The sequence below is a fragment of the Anomaloglossus baeobatrachus genome, chromosome 3, assembly GCF_048569485.1.
Source record: "Anomaloglossus baeobatrachus isolate aAnoBae1 chromosome 3, aAnoBae1.hap1, whole genome shotgun sequence".
Classification (NCBI taxonomy): Eukaryota; Metazoa; Chordata; class Amphibia; order Anura; family Aromobatidae; genus Anomaloglossus; species Anomaloglossus baeobatrachus.
The window spans coordinates 110,095,365-110,107,829 of record NC_134355.1 but is presented as its reverse complement, the minus strand read 5'-3'; the positions used below and the strand labels follow the sequence as shown (position 1 = coordinate 110,107,829).

General features: G+C 48.5%; 1 protein-coding gene across 1 annotated transcript in view; it reads right to left on the bottom strand.

Annotated features, from left to right (window-relative positions):
* Nucleotides 1-12,465, bottom strand: part of PNPT1 (polyribonucleotide nucleotidyltransferase 1) — a 233,576-nt gene that overhangs the window by 20,226 nt on the left and 200,885 nt on the right. The window contains exons 20-23 of the mRNA XM_075338095.1: nucleotides 5,357-5,428; nucleotides 5,187-5,250; nucleotides 2,274-2,354; nucleotides 757-840 (exon numbers count right to left, since the gene is read on the bottom strand). Coding sequence (XP_075194210.1) covers nucleotides 757-840; nucleotides 2,274-2,354; nucleotides 5,187-5,250; nucleotides 5,357-5,428 — 301 coding nt within the window. The remainder of the gene's footprint in view (nucleotides 1-756; nucleotides 841-2,273; nucleotides 2,355-5,186; nucleotides 5,251-5,356; nucleotides 5,429-12,465) is intronic.

Genomic DNA, 12,465 nt, shown 5'->3' with positions numbered 1-12,465 from the left:
GATTAGCGGTCACCGGTGAGTCCTTCACGGGTGACCGCTAATCAGGACGCCACACAGACAGAGCCGCAGCATGACAATGAAATCGGGTGAAGTTAACCAGAGTTCATTCTGATCGTGCGGCTCTGTCTGTGTCTGCTGTTATCTGCCATTCAGCTCTGCTACATGGCTGTCTGTGTCTGCTGTCAGCGGCCATGTAGCAGAGCTGAATGGCAGATGACATAGTAAAAACGCATCCCTACACATTACACACGCTTGGCAAGTAAATAAATAAATAAAAAAAAGGGTGCTCAATGCATACGTCACAGAACACATGATCTAAAGGATCGCACACAAAATTGATCAATTTAACAGACTACTAACGCTCGTGTGACAGCAAATGAACGACCTACGTGCGATCTCATTAGATCACATATGCGATCTGGGCGTGTCACATCGCAAACTTGATTGCACAACAAATTGCAACGTGTAAAGCTGGCTTTAGAGATAAGCGGTGGCCACAAACAGATGAGATAACAGCTGGCAATCGAACAATCGGTTTAACAATCGGTTAAATCATCATTCATCCAACAGCTAAGGTACACAAGGGCCTTAATTACATTATGGCCCTTAATGTTTAGCAATCATGTAGCTCATGATAGCTTGGGTCTGAAAAGGACTTGTATGAACATCTCCAAACAACAGCCTGTCTTCACATTTCTAGTCATAATTCCTATTGGAAAATCCACAAGTACAAAGGGCTGAAACTATGGCACTGACCTGTTTCAGCCTGAAGTTTCTTTAAGTTATAACCTCCAGGTCCAATAAATCTGGTTCTCTTGGATAGCGGTACCTGAACAGTTTCTGTGGAATGAAGCAGAAATGGGTAAAATGTGTAATGTGACATTCTAGTGAACCGCGAGGTAAAGTACAGTCTCCTCAACAACAAATTACAAAATTTCAAAATCTGTTTTCTTCAGTTCTGTTTACACAATAAAATGTACGTTTTTGTCACAGGGTCCAAAAAGCGTTGTCGGCAAAGTAAAAAATTCAGATTGGAAAAGAGCTTTCACTTGGGGAAGTGTTTAAAGAAATCCTGGGATGTGTAGGCAGCATGTTATAAAGCAGGGGGAGCGGAGTAGATTGAGGTGTAGTTTTGAGAAAAATATTCAATATAACCTGTTTTTTATCATTTATTCCTCTGCTCTATGACTCACTCGCAGTCCAGACGGCGGTCCTATCAGTGACTGTCTAATAGGACTACAAACTGGACTGAAAAGCCCAAAGAGCAGAGGATTAAATGATGAAAACACAGGTTATACTGAATCTTTTCTCGTAACACTATGTATCAATCTATTAGGCTCCCCTGATCTATAACATGAGGTCTGCAGATTGGACACCATTTTCATGGTGACCGGTTCATTTAAAGGGAAACATCCACCAGAATTTTGCAATATGAACTAAAGGCATTGCTATAATGGCACTAGGATGCTGAATCTAACCATACCTGTTGTAGAAAGATCGGATGCCTGGTTGCTGAAATATGTTTCATCAAAGTTGAAGAAATGCGCTACCCTTTGAATGACGTGTGCACTGGGGGCGGGCCTTTGTGGGTCAGGTCTTTGGTGTATATTCCTCCTCCTGCATTGCATGCCCCCTTTTCTTTATTTAAATATTGCTCCACGCTGCCATTGCTGCTGTTGGCGTGCAATAAAAGACGCAGGAGGAGGAATACACACTGAAGACCTAACCCACCATGGCCCTCCCCGATGCACACGTCAATCAAAGTGCAGTGCATTTCTGGAACTGTGAATCAAAATATTTCAGCAATCAAGCAACACATCTTTCAACAAAAGGTATTTTTCTATTCAGCAACCTAGTGCCAGTATAGCACTGCCGTTACTTCATATTGCAAAATCCTGGTGGTTGGTTCCCTTTAAATGTGCAATTTTGGTAGCAAAACAAAAAAAATACAAATTTACATTGGGCCCTATGTTTTTATTGTGTTCACTGTAACCTGCCATGATAACGTTATACCCTTGGGTAGTACATTTATGGTAAATTCAAACTCGTTTTGCTTGTTATACACGGCAAAAACACTTAAAAAATGTATTGTGCAGTTCAAGATCATCAAGATTTATACATGCAGTGTATAGTGGTGTGATGACATGCATGTATCTGTTTAAGCAACACACTGCCATCGACTTAGCAAATAAGTAGTCTGAGTTTCTGCTACTGTTCCAGAAGAGCTGCCAGTTTAAAGTATTTCACTTTACGATAATAAACACATTTATTACCAATTACTGGGCTGTTTTCCTTCCGTTCTCTTGGCTTACAGATCCTTTTATTCATGATCTGCAGGATTTCTTTTTTTGCAACTAGAAAAGAAAAAAATGATATAAAAGAAAGAAGGCTGTTTCAAGTGGTCCCCTGAGAACTTTTATTAAAATATACACATTTAAATATTTTCTTTAAAAATAAATTAAGCAAAAAGCTATGCTTCATCATTCAGGATTTTAAAGATCACAACTGCGATAAATCAGTGCGCACCCATCCTGAAATTCAGAGGACACGAAGTAAGACGGGCTGTGTGAAGAACATCTGCTCGAGACATACGTCGGGTCAGAGCAGCGTGAACTTTTCTTTCTCTGTTCAGTCACCCTGACAGGACGCTGGGTGGACTAAAGAAGATGACAGTTTTAGTGAAGTGCATGAAGTAGGTCTGTCTCGCTCTTCACATAGCCCGTCTTAGGACGGGTGCAAACTGCTAGATGGAAGTTGCCTTCTTTAAAATCTTGACCGAGTGCAGTACATAAAAAATACCTTTTTGCTAAATAATGATTGTTTAAAAAAAAAAAAAAAAAAAAATGCTTAAAATATTTAAAAGTATTTTGTTTTACTTCTTTTATCACATTTCCTGGAGAATCACTTGAAATAATCTTCATATATTAACACTTTTCTTCACAACTTGCTGCCTTGGAAACGAACCACCACTGCTAGACAGTAGAATGCATGAAATTGCAATTTTTTTGCCAAAAATCTCAAATTTTTATAAGTACAGTTTGGATTTTTTAGTGCTGAAGTGCACATTTAGTGCTGTTTTTTTTATTTTATTGAATTGGTCGGTGGCTGACCCCCATCTTGCTATGCACCCCAATTTGGGATGTATTCCACCTGTCTAGATTTTGGCGGTTGGTGGCTGTTCACATTCAGTCATCAGGCCCTGTCCAAAGGATATTTACTTCATGCAGCATTTGCTTGGACCTGTCCCGCCCACAGCCATGACTCAGTCATGGGTACGGGATTGAAAAAGACCAAGTGAGTGCTGCTAAGAGCAGTTCTACTATTTCATATGTGAGGCCGTATGGCACATTTTATAAAAATATTTTAGTGTAGGACTGCCCCAAAGAGATTTGCCGAGACGTGGCAGGGTGGCTCAAGAAATTGCAATTTTTTGCCAAAAATCTCAAATTTTTATAAGTACAGTTTGGAATTTTTAGTGCTGAAGTGCACATTTAGTGCTGGCTTTTTGTTTTTTCATCACAGTAGAATTTATTATTATTATTTTTTATTATTATAGCGCCATCAATTCCATGGCGCTTTATATGTGAAAGGGGTATACATAATAGGGACAAGTAGAATAATCATAAACAATACAAGGCACAGACTGGTACAGGAGGATAGAAGTCCCTGCCCGCAAGGGCTCACTGTCTACAAGAGATAGGTGAGGGTAGAGCGGATTGTGCGGCGCTGTATCAGACTGAGGGATGTATGTAATGTTTGCATCTTTTCTATTGTGCTTGTAAGTTATAGCTGTAAACTAAAGTGTTAAAGGCAACCTGTCACCATATTTGGCGACTAAAGGCCGCTTTACACGCTGCGACATCACTAAAGCGATGTCGTTGGGGTCACGTAATTCATGACGCACATCCGGCCGAGTTAGCGATGTCGCTGCGTGACACCTACGTGCGATTGAAAATCGCCGCAAACATGTGAAAAATCGCTAATCACTGACATGCTCCCCTATTCCCAATTATCGTTGCTGCTGCAGCTACGATGTTGTTTGTCATTCCTGCGGCAGCACACATCGCTATGTGCGACAACGCAGGAACGAGGAACCTCACCTTACCTGCGTCCCGCCGGCAATGAGGAAGAAAGAAGGTGGGTGGGATGTTCGTCCCGCTCATCTCCGCCCCTCCGCTTCGATTGGATGGTCGCTTAGTGACGTTGCTGTGATGCCGCACGAACCGCCCCCTTAGAAAGGAGGCGGTTCGCCGGTCACAGCGACGTCGCTAGGCAGGTAAGTAGTGTGATGGGTCCGTGCGATTTTGTGCACCACGGGCAGCGATTTGCCCGTGACGCACAAACGATGGGGGCAGGTACGCACACTAACGCGTGTAAAGCGGCCTTAAGTTGCGACCATTACCTCTGAGCTCCTGTTATATACAGCATTCCAGAGTGCTGTATATAAAAGCCCAGGCCGCTCTGTATAACGTAAAGAACACTTTTATAATACTCACCTGGGGGGGGGAGGCGGTACGGTCTGATGGGTGTCGCTGCTCTCCGGTCCGGCGCCTTCTCTCTGCTGCGATCTCCGTTCTCCTCCTATCCAAACCAGTGTGGATGACGCATCTACATTATCCACACAAGCAGACACTGCAGTCCTGCGCAGGCACACTTTGATTAGCTGTGCTGAGAGCAGATTAAAATACTGTAATGTGCAGGTGTGAGGAAAGGTTAAAGATCGCCTGCGCATGTGCACTACAATACTTTGATGCTTTTGACACGTCATGCACATGGGCTTCAGAAGAAGGAGGACTGTGATTGCCGCAGAGACTCCCTTTAGGTGAGGGTTATAAAAGTGTTTTTTATGTTCCACACAGCAGCCTAGGCACAGTATATAAGAGCTCGGTTGTGGTGGCCGCAACTTATAATCACCACATCAGGGGACAGGTTCCCTTTAATATCTCAAGAGCGGCTACAAATTTAATAAGCTGTATCATGTAAAAATGCTCATTTTTTTCAAGCACTCTGACAATATTCATCTATACAGATGAGATTAACCCTTTAAAAATAAATATATCAGACAAATATAAAGCTATATTATATATAAATATAATCACAAAATCACAAATACATTATATCAATATTTGGGGCCATGAGACATGATAGCAAAATGCATATTTGCACAGCATTCAGGAATCTCATACCGCTCGCCTGTTGGATAGCTTCCATCACAACTTTTAGAGGTAATCCCGGTATCTTGATGTCTGCCTATAGGAATAAAAGGAGGAACGTCCTCAGTAAACAGTTCAAAGTAAAAGTCAGTAATAAGAGAAATATTGAAGGGAAAAACTACATAAAAATGAAGAAAACTTACTTGCAGAGCAGTTATACCTTTGCTAGTGCCTGCCATCTTAAAATCCATGTCACCAAAGTAATCTTCAATCCCCTGAAAACATGCAAATACAAGGGTCTTTAAATCAAAGTCAGACAACTCACGAAAACAGCAAGGGTGGGTTTACAATGCTCTCAAGACACTACCTTCATAGTATAGTTAATGACAAGAAAAGTAGTAATAATAATCTTTATTTCTATAGCGCCAACATATTCCACAGCCGTTACAATTCAGGAGGATCATATACAAAGAAGTGACAGTTATAGAAAATACAATATTTAGAAGGAAAAAAAAGACAACCCTGCTCGTGAGAGCTTACAATCTACAATAAGTTGGTGTAACGACGCTGTGCTTGGTAGCCAGGGTACACATCGGGTAACTATGCAAAGCGCTTTACATAGTTACCCAATGTGTACCATGGTTACCATTTGCATAGTTACCCGATGTGTACCCTGGCTACGTGTGCAAGGAGCCAGCGTCTAGCAGCCTGCAACCGGCGTACGCTGGTAACCAAGGTACATATCGGGTAACTAAGCAAAGCGCTTAACATAGTTACCCAATGTGTACCATGGTTACCAGTGTACCGCCGCTTACAGGCTGCCAGTTCCCTGCACATTCAGATTGTTGGTCTCCCGCTGTCAAAAACGCCGATACTTGCTACACAGCGGGAGACCAACGAGCAAAAAATGGTCCTGATCATTTTTTTAACGATCAGCGACCTCGCAGCAGGGGCCCGCTCGCTGCTGCTTGTCACACACAGCGATATCGCTGGCGAGGTCGCTGATACATCACAAAACCTGTCTAGTGTTAAGAGTTCTTGTTCACTCATGTAATTGCCTTGGCTAGTGAAGGTCAGACACCTAGACAAATCAATTATGCAAACCTCCCATTTTATTGCTATTGTGTACTGCTAGATGCGATGTAACTTAAGGCCACGTCTCACCAAGCGACATCGCTGCTGAGTCACGGTGTTTGTGACGCAACAACGATCTTGCTAGCGATGTCGCTGTGTGTGACATCCAGCAACGACCTGTATCGTTACGGAGTCGTTGGTAAGGTCTGACTGTGTGACATCTCACCAGCGACCTTCCAGCGACTTACCAGCGATACTTATTAGGTTGTATGTGACTGGGCCTTTACTTACAATGGCAATCCAGCCATCTCAAGGAAATGGGGGATAGATAATGGCTTCCTGGACCTGTTGGCCAGAACCTTAAGATGCATTTGGGTGCCATGGAGTTTGACGTGGGGTTATTGTCTGATAAGTTGTGGAGGGACTATGTGAATTTAGTTCGGCTAGGGCGTGGGATAGGGCACCCTAAAAGAAGGGAATTTTGTTTACTTACCGTAAATTCCTTTTCTTCTAGCTCCTATTGGGAGACCCAGACAATTGGGTGTATAGCTTCTGCCTCCGGAGGCCACACAAAGTATTACACTTTAAAAAGTGTAACCCCTCCCCTCTGCCTATACACCCTCCCGTGCATCACGGGCTCCTCAGTTTTGGTGCAAAAGCAGGAAGGAGGAAACTTATAAATTGGTCTAAGGTAAATTCAATCCGAAGGATGTTCGGAGAACTGAAGACCATGAACCAAAAGAACAATTCAACATGAACAACATGTGTACACAAAAGAACAACCAGCCCGAAGGGAACAGGGGCGGGTGCTGGGTCTCCCAATAGGAGCTAGAAGAAAAGGAATTTACGGTAAGTAAACAAAATTCCCTTCTTCTTTGTCGCTCCATTGGGAGACCCAGACAATTGGGACGTCCAAAAGCAGTCCCTGGGTGGGTAAAAGAATACCTCGATAAAAAGAGCCGAAACGACCCCCTCTTACAGGTGGGCAACCGCCGCCTGAAGGACTCGCCTACCTAGACTGGCGTCTGCCGAAGCATAGGTATGCACCTGATAGTGTTTCGTGAAAGTGTGCAGACTAGACCAGGTAGCTGCCTGACACACCTGCTGAGCCGTAGCCCGGTGCCGCAATGCCCAGGACGCACCCACGGCTCTGGTAGAATGGGCTTTCAGCCCCAAAGGAAGCGGAAGCCCAGAAGAACGGTAGGCTTCAAGAATCGGTTCCTTGATCCACCGAGCCAAGGTTGACTTGGAAGCCTGCGAACCCTTACGCTGGCCAGCAACAAGGACAAAGAGGGCATCTGAACGGCGCAGGGGCGCCGTGCGAGACACGTAGAGCCGGAGTGCTCTCACCAGATCTAATGAGTGCAAATCCTTTTCACATTGGTGAATTGGATGAGGGCAAAATGAAGGTAAGGAGATATCCTGATTGAGATGAAAAGGGGATACCACCTTAGGGAGAAATTCCGGGACCGGACGCAGAACCACCTTATCCTGGTGAAAAACCAGGAAGGGGGCTTTGCATGACAGCGCTGCCAGCTCCGACACTCTACGGAGCGATGTAACTGCCACTAGAAATGCCACCTTCTGCGAAAGACGTGATAAAGAGACATCCCGCAGCGGCTCGAAAGGTGGTTTCTGAAAAGCAGTTAGCACCCTGTTAAGGCCCCAGGGTTCCAGCGGACGCTTGTAAGGTGGGACTATGTGGCAAACTCCCTGCAGGAACGTGCGGACCTGCGGAAGCCTGGCTAGACGCCTTTGAAAAAATACGGATAGCGCCGATACTTGTCCCTTGAGAGAGCCGAGAGACAAACCCTTGTCCATTCCGGATTGAAGGAATGAAAGGAAAGTGGGTAAGGCAAAGGGCCAGGGAGTAAAACCATTATCAGAGCACCAGGATAAGAAGATCCTCCAAGACCTGTGATAGATCTTGGCGGACGTTGGTTTCCTGGCCTGTCTCATAGTGGCAATGACATCTTGAGATAACCCTGAGGACGCTAGGAGCCAGGACTCAATGGCCACACAGTCAGGTTGAGGGCCGCAGAATTCAGATGGAAAAACGGCCCTTGTGACAGCAAGTCTGGGCGGTCTGGGAGCGCCCACGGCTGACCCACCGTGAGATGCCACAGATCCGGGTACCACGACCGCCTCGGCCAATCTGGGGCGACGAGAATGGCGCGACGACAGTCGGACCTGATTTTGCGCAGCACTCTGGGCAGCATCGCCAGAGGAGGAAATACATAGGGCAGTCGAAACTGCGACCAATCCTGAACTAATGCGTCCGCCGCCAGAGCGCTGTGATCTTGAGACCGGGCCATGAATGCCGGGACTTTGTTGTTGTGCCGTGACGCCATGAGATCGACGTCCGGCGTTCCCCAGCGGCGACAGATCTCTCGAAACACGTCTGGGTGAAGAGACCATTCCCCCATGTCCATGCCCTGTCGACTGAGAAAATCTGCTTCCCAGTTTTCTACGCCCGGGATGTGAACTGCGGAGATGGTGGAAGCTGTGGCTTCCACCCACTGCAGAATCCGTCGGACTTCCTGGAAGGCTTGACGACTGCGAGTGCCGCCTTGGTGGTTGATGTATGCGACGGCAGTGGCGTTGTCCGACTGGATCCGGATCTGCCTGCCCTCCAGCCACCGATGAAAGGCCAATAGGGCTAGATACACTGCCCTTATCTCCAGAATATTGATCTGAAGGGATGACTCTATCGGAGTCCAGGTTCCCTGAGCCCTGTGATGGAGAAAAACCGCCCCCCACCCAGACAGGCTCGCGTCCGTGGTGACCACAGCCCAGGTGGGGGGTAGGAAGGATTTTCCCTGCGACAGAGAGTTGGGAAGGAGCCACCACTGAAGTGACATCTTGGTTGCAAGGGAAAGAGAGACGTTCCTGTCGAGGGAAGTCGACCTCCTGTCCCATTTGCGGAGAATGTCCCACTGGAGTGGCCGCAGATGGAATTGCGCGAAGGGCACTGCCTCCATCGCTGCCACCATCTTCCCCAGGAAGTGCATGAGGCGCCTCAAGGGGTGTGACTGACCCCGAAGAAGAGATTGCACCCCTGCCTGCAGCGAAAGCTGTTTGTCCAGCGGTAGCATGACTACTGCTGACTGAGTATGAAACTCCATCCCAAGGTACGTCAGTGATTGGGTCGGTGTCAACTTGGATTTTGGGAAGTTGATGATCCACCCGAACTGCTGGAGAGTCGCCAGAGCGACGGAAAGGCTGTTTTGACACGCCATCTGAGAGGGTGCCCTGACCAGAAGATCGTCTAAGTAGGGAATCACCGAGTGGCCCTGAGAGTGTAGGACCGCCACAACAGATGCCATGACCTTGGTGAACACCCTTGGGGCTGTCGCCAGGCCGAAAGGCAAAGCCACGAACTGAAGGTGTTCGTCCCCGATGGCGAAACGCAAAAAGCGTTGATGTTCGGGTGCGATCGGCACATGGAGATAAGCATCCTTGATGTCGATCGATGCTAGGAAGTCTCCTTGTGACATCGAAGCGATGACTGAGCGGAGAGATTCCATCCGAAACAGTCTGGTGCTCACATGTCTGTTGAGCAGTTTGAGGTCCAGAACGGGACGGAACGAGCAGTCCTTCTTTGGCACCACAAACAAGTTGGAGTAAAAGCCGCGACCATGTCCCTGGGGGGGAACAGGGATCACAACTCCTTCTGTCTTCAGAGCGTTCACCGCCTGAAAAAGTGCATCGGCTCGCTCGGGGGGCGGAGAGGTTCTGAAGAAACGAGTCGGGGGACGAGAGCTGAACTCTATCCTGTAACCGTGAGACAGAATGTCTCTCACCCATCGGTCTTGCACATGTGGCCACCAGGCGTCGCAAAAGCGGGAGAGCCTGCCACCGACCGAGGATGCGGTTCGGGGATGCCGAGAGTCATGAGGAGGCCGCCTTGGAAGCAGTGCCTCCTGCGGCCTTTTGGGGGCGTGACTTGGACCGCCACGCATAGGAGTTCCTCTGGCCTTTCTCTGGCCTGCTGGACGAAGAGGATTGGGGCTTGGCGGAGGGACGAAAGGACCGAAACCTCGATTGTATTTTCCGTTGCTGAGGTCTCTTCGGTTTGGACTGGGGTAAGGAGGAGTCCTTTCCCTTGGATTCCTTAATAATCTCATCCAATCGTTCGCCAAACAAGCGGTCGCCAGAAAACGGCAAACCGGTTAAGAACCTCTTGGAAGCCGAGTCTGCCTTCCATTCGCGCAGCCACATGGCCCTGCGGACTGCCACAGAGTTAGCGGATGCTACCGCTGTACGGCTAGCAGAGTCTAGAACTGCGTTCATGGCGTAGGAAGAAAAAGCTGACGCCTGAGAAGTCAAAGACGCAACCTGCGGAGCAGAATTACGTGTGACCGCAGTAATCTCAGCCAGACAAGCTGAGATAGCTTGGAGTGCCCACACGACTGCAAAAGCCGGGGCAAAAGACGCGCCCGTGGCTTCATAGATGGATTTCACCAGGAGCTCTATCTGCCTGTCAGTGGCATCCTTTAGCGATGAGCCATCTGCAACTGATACCACAGATCTAGCCGCCAATCTAGAGACTGGGGGATCCACCTTGGGACATTGAGCCCAACCCTTAACGTCAGAGGGGAAGGGGTAACGTGTGTCAGTAAGGCGCTTAGTAAAGCGCTTGTCCGGAACCGCTCTGGGCTTCTGGACAGCATCTCTGAAGTTAGAGTGATCTAGAGGTACACTCTGTGTACGTTTAGGGAACCGAAACTGGTGTTTCTCCTGCTGAGAAGTCGTCTCCTCTACAGGTGGCGGCGGTGGAGATATATCTAACACCTGGTTGATGGACGAGATAAGGTCATTTACTATGGCGTCCCCTTCAGGTGTATCAAGATTGAGAGCTGCGACGTCCGCCTCGTCCTCCAGAGAGTCCTCAAGCTGGGAACTCGAGCAGCGTGAAGAAGTCGGGGAAGATTCCCAGCGGGCCCGCTTAGCCGGTCTGGGACTGTGGTCCGGGCCGGAGTCCTCCACATGAGACCTAGGGCCCCCCCTGGGAACGTGCTGCGGCGCGGACAGAGAGGGGCCTGGAGGTGAAGATCCAACAGGGCCCGGGGCCTGTGGAAGGACCGGTCTGGACTGCAAAGCTTCAAGCAGCTTGGCAGACCATTTGTCCATAGACTGAGCCATGGATTGTGAGAGTGACTCAGAGTTTTTCAGCAAAAACTGCAAACTCTGTCCCTGCCACCTGGACAGGGGGAGCAAGGGGTTCTACCTGAGCCGAGGGGCCCACTAGTGACCGAGGCTCCGGCTGAGCAAGCAAAACAGGGTTTGAGCATTGCTCACAGTGAGGGTAGGTGGAACCCGCAGGTAACTTAGCCGCACAAGAGGTACAGGTCGCAAAATAACCCTGTGCCTTGGCACCCTTGCTCCTTGTGGACGACATGCTGTTGTCTCCTAGGAGAGTGATCACTGAGGGTATATGGGAAAGGGTATACAGCCCGACCAAACAGAAATATATAAATATATATATAGTATCTATTCCGGCACCCTAAGGGGACCAGCACCGGGTGACCGGTGTGGCTTACCGACCGCTAAAAAGCGGAGTGTGTGTCCTCCAGATTCCCTGCCTTAGGTCTCCCAGCGTTGCAGAGCTCTTTCCTGGAAATCCTCCACAGGCAGAATGCCAAAAAATGGCTGCCGGAGCTCTCTGGGGAGGAGTGGGGCCGTGGGCGGCGCTAGAAAAGTGCGGGAATCTGGAGTCCCCACAGTGATCAGTGAGGGGGGAGGAAACATACAGGATGCTCCGGTCCTCACAACCGACGTCAGGTCGGCAGTCCCGCCCTTACCCCTGATAGACAGGCCCGGGGGCGGGAGTTTTGCTACTAGGCCGCAATTGAAGCCGGGGACTAAATTTAAGACCGCGGCCGACAAACAGGCGCGGTCGGCGCGGAAGTCCGCCGGCCGTCACAAATAAGCAGCTGCTGCAGCGTCCGGGATGAAGGCGCTCCATGCACATCCCCGATGGGGATACAGAGTACCTTAGTGATGCAGGGCCCGGTCCCTGAGGATAAATCAACTCCTGTCCGACAGATTCCCACAGGGGCTGCGGAGGGAGCATGGTCCCAGTGAATGGATGACCGCTCAGGATCCCACTTCTCCCAGAGCTACTAAGGGATGGTGAAGGAGACGGCATGAGGCTCCGGCCTATGTACCCACAATGGGTACCTCAACCTTAACAGCACCGCCGACTTAGTGGGGTGAGAAGGGAACATGCCGGGGG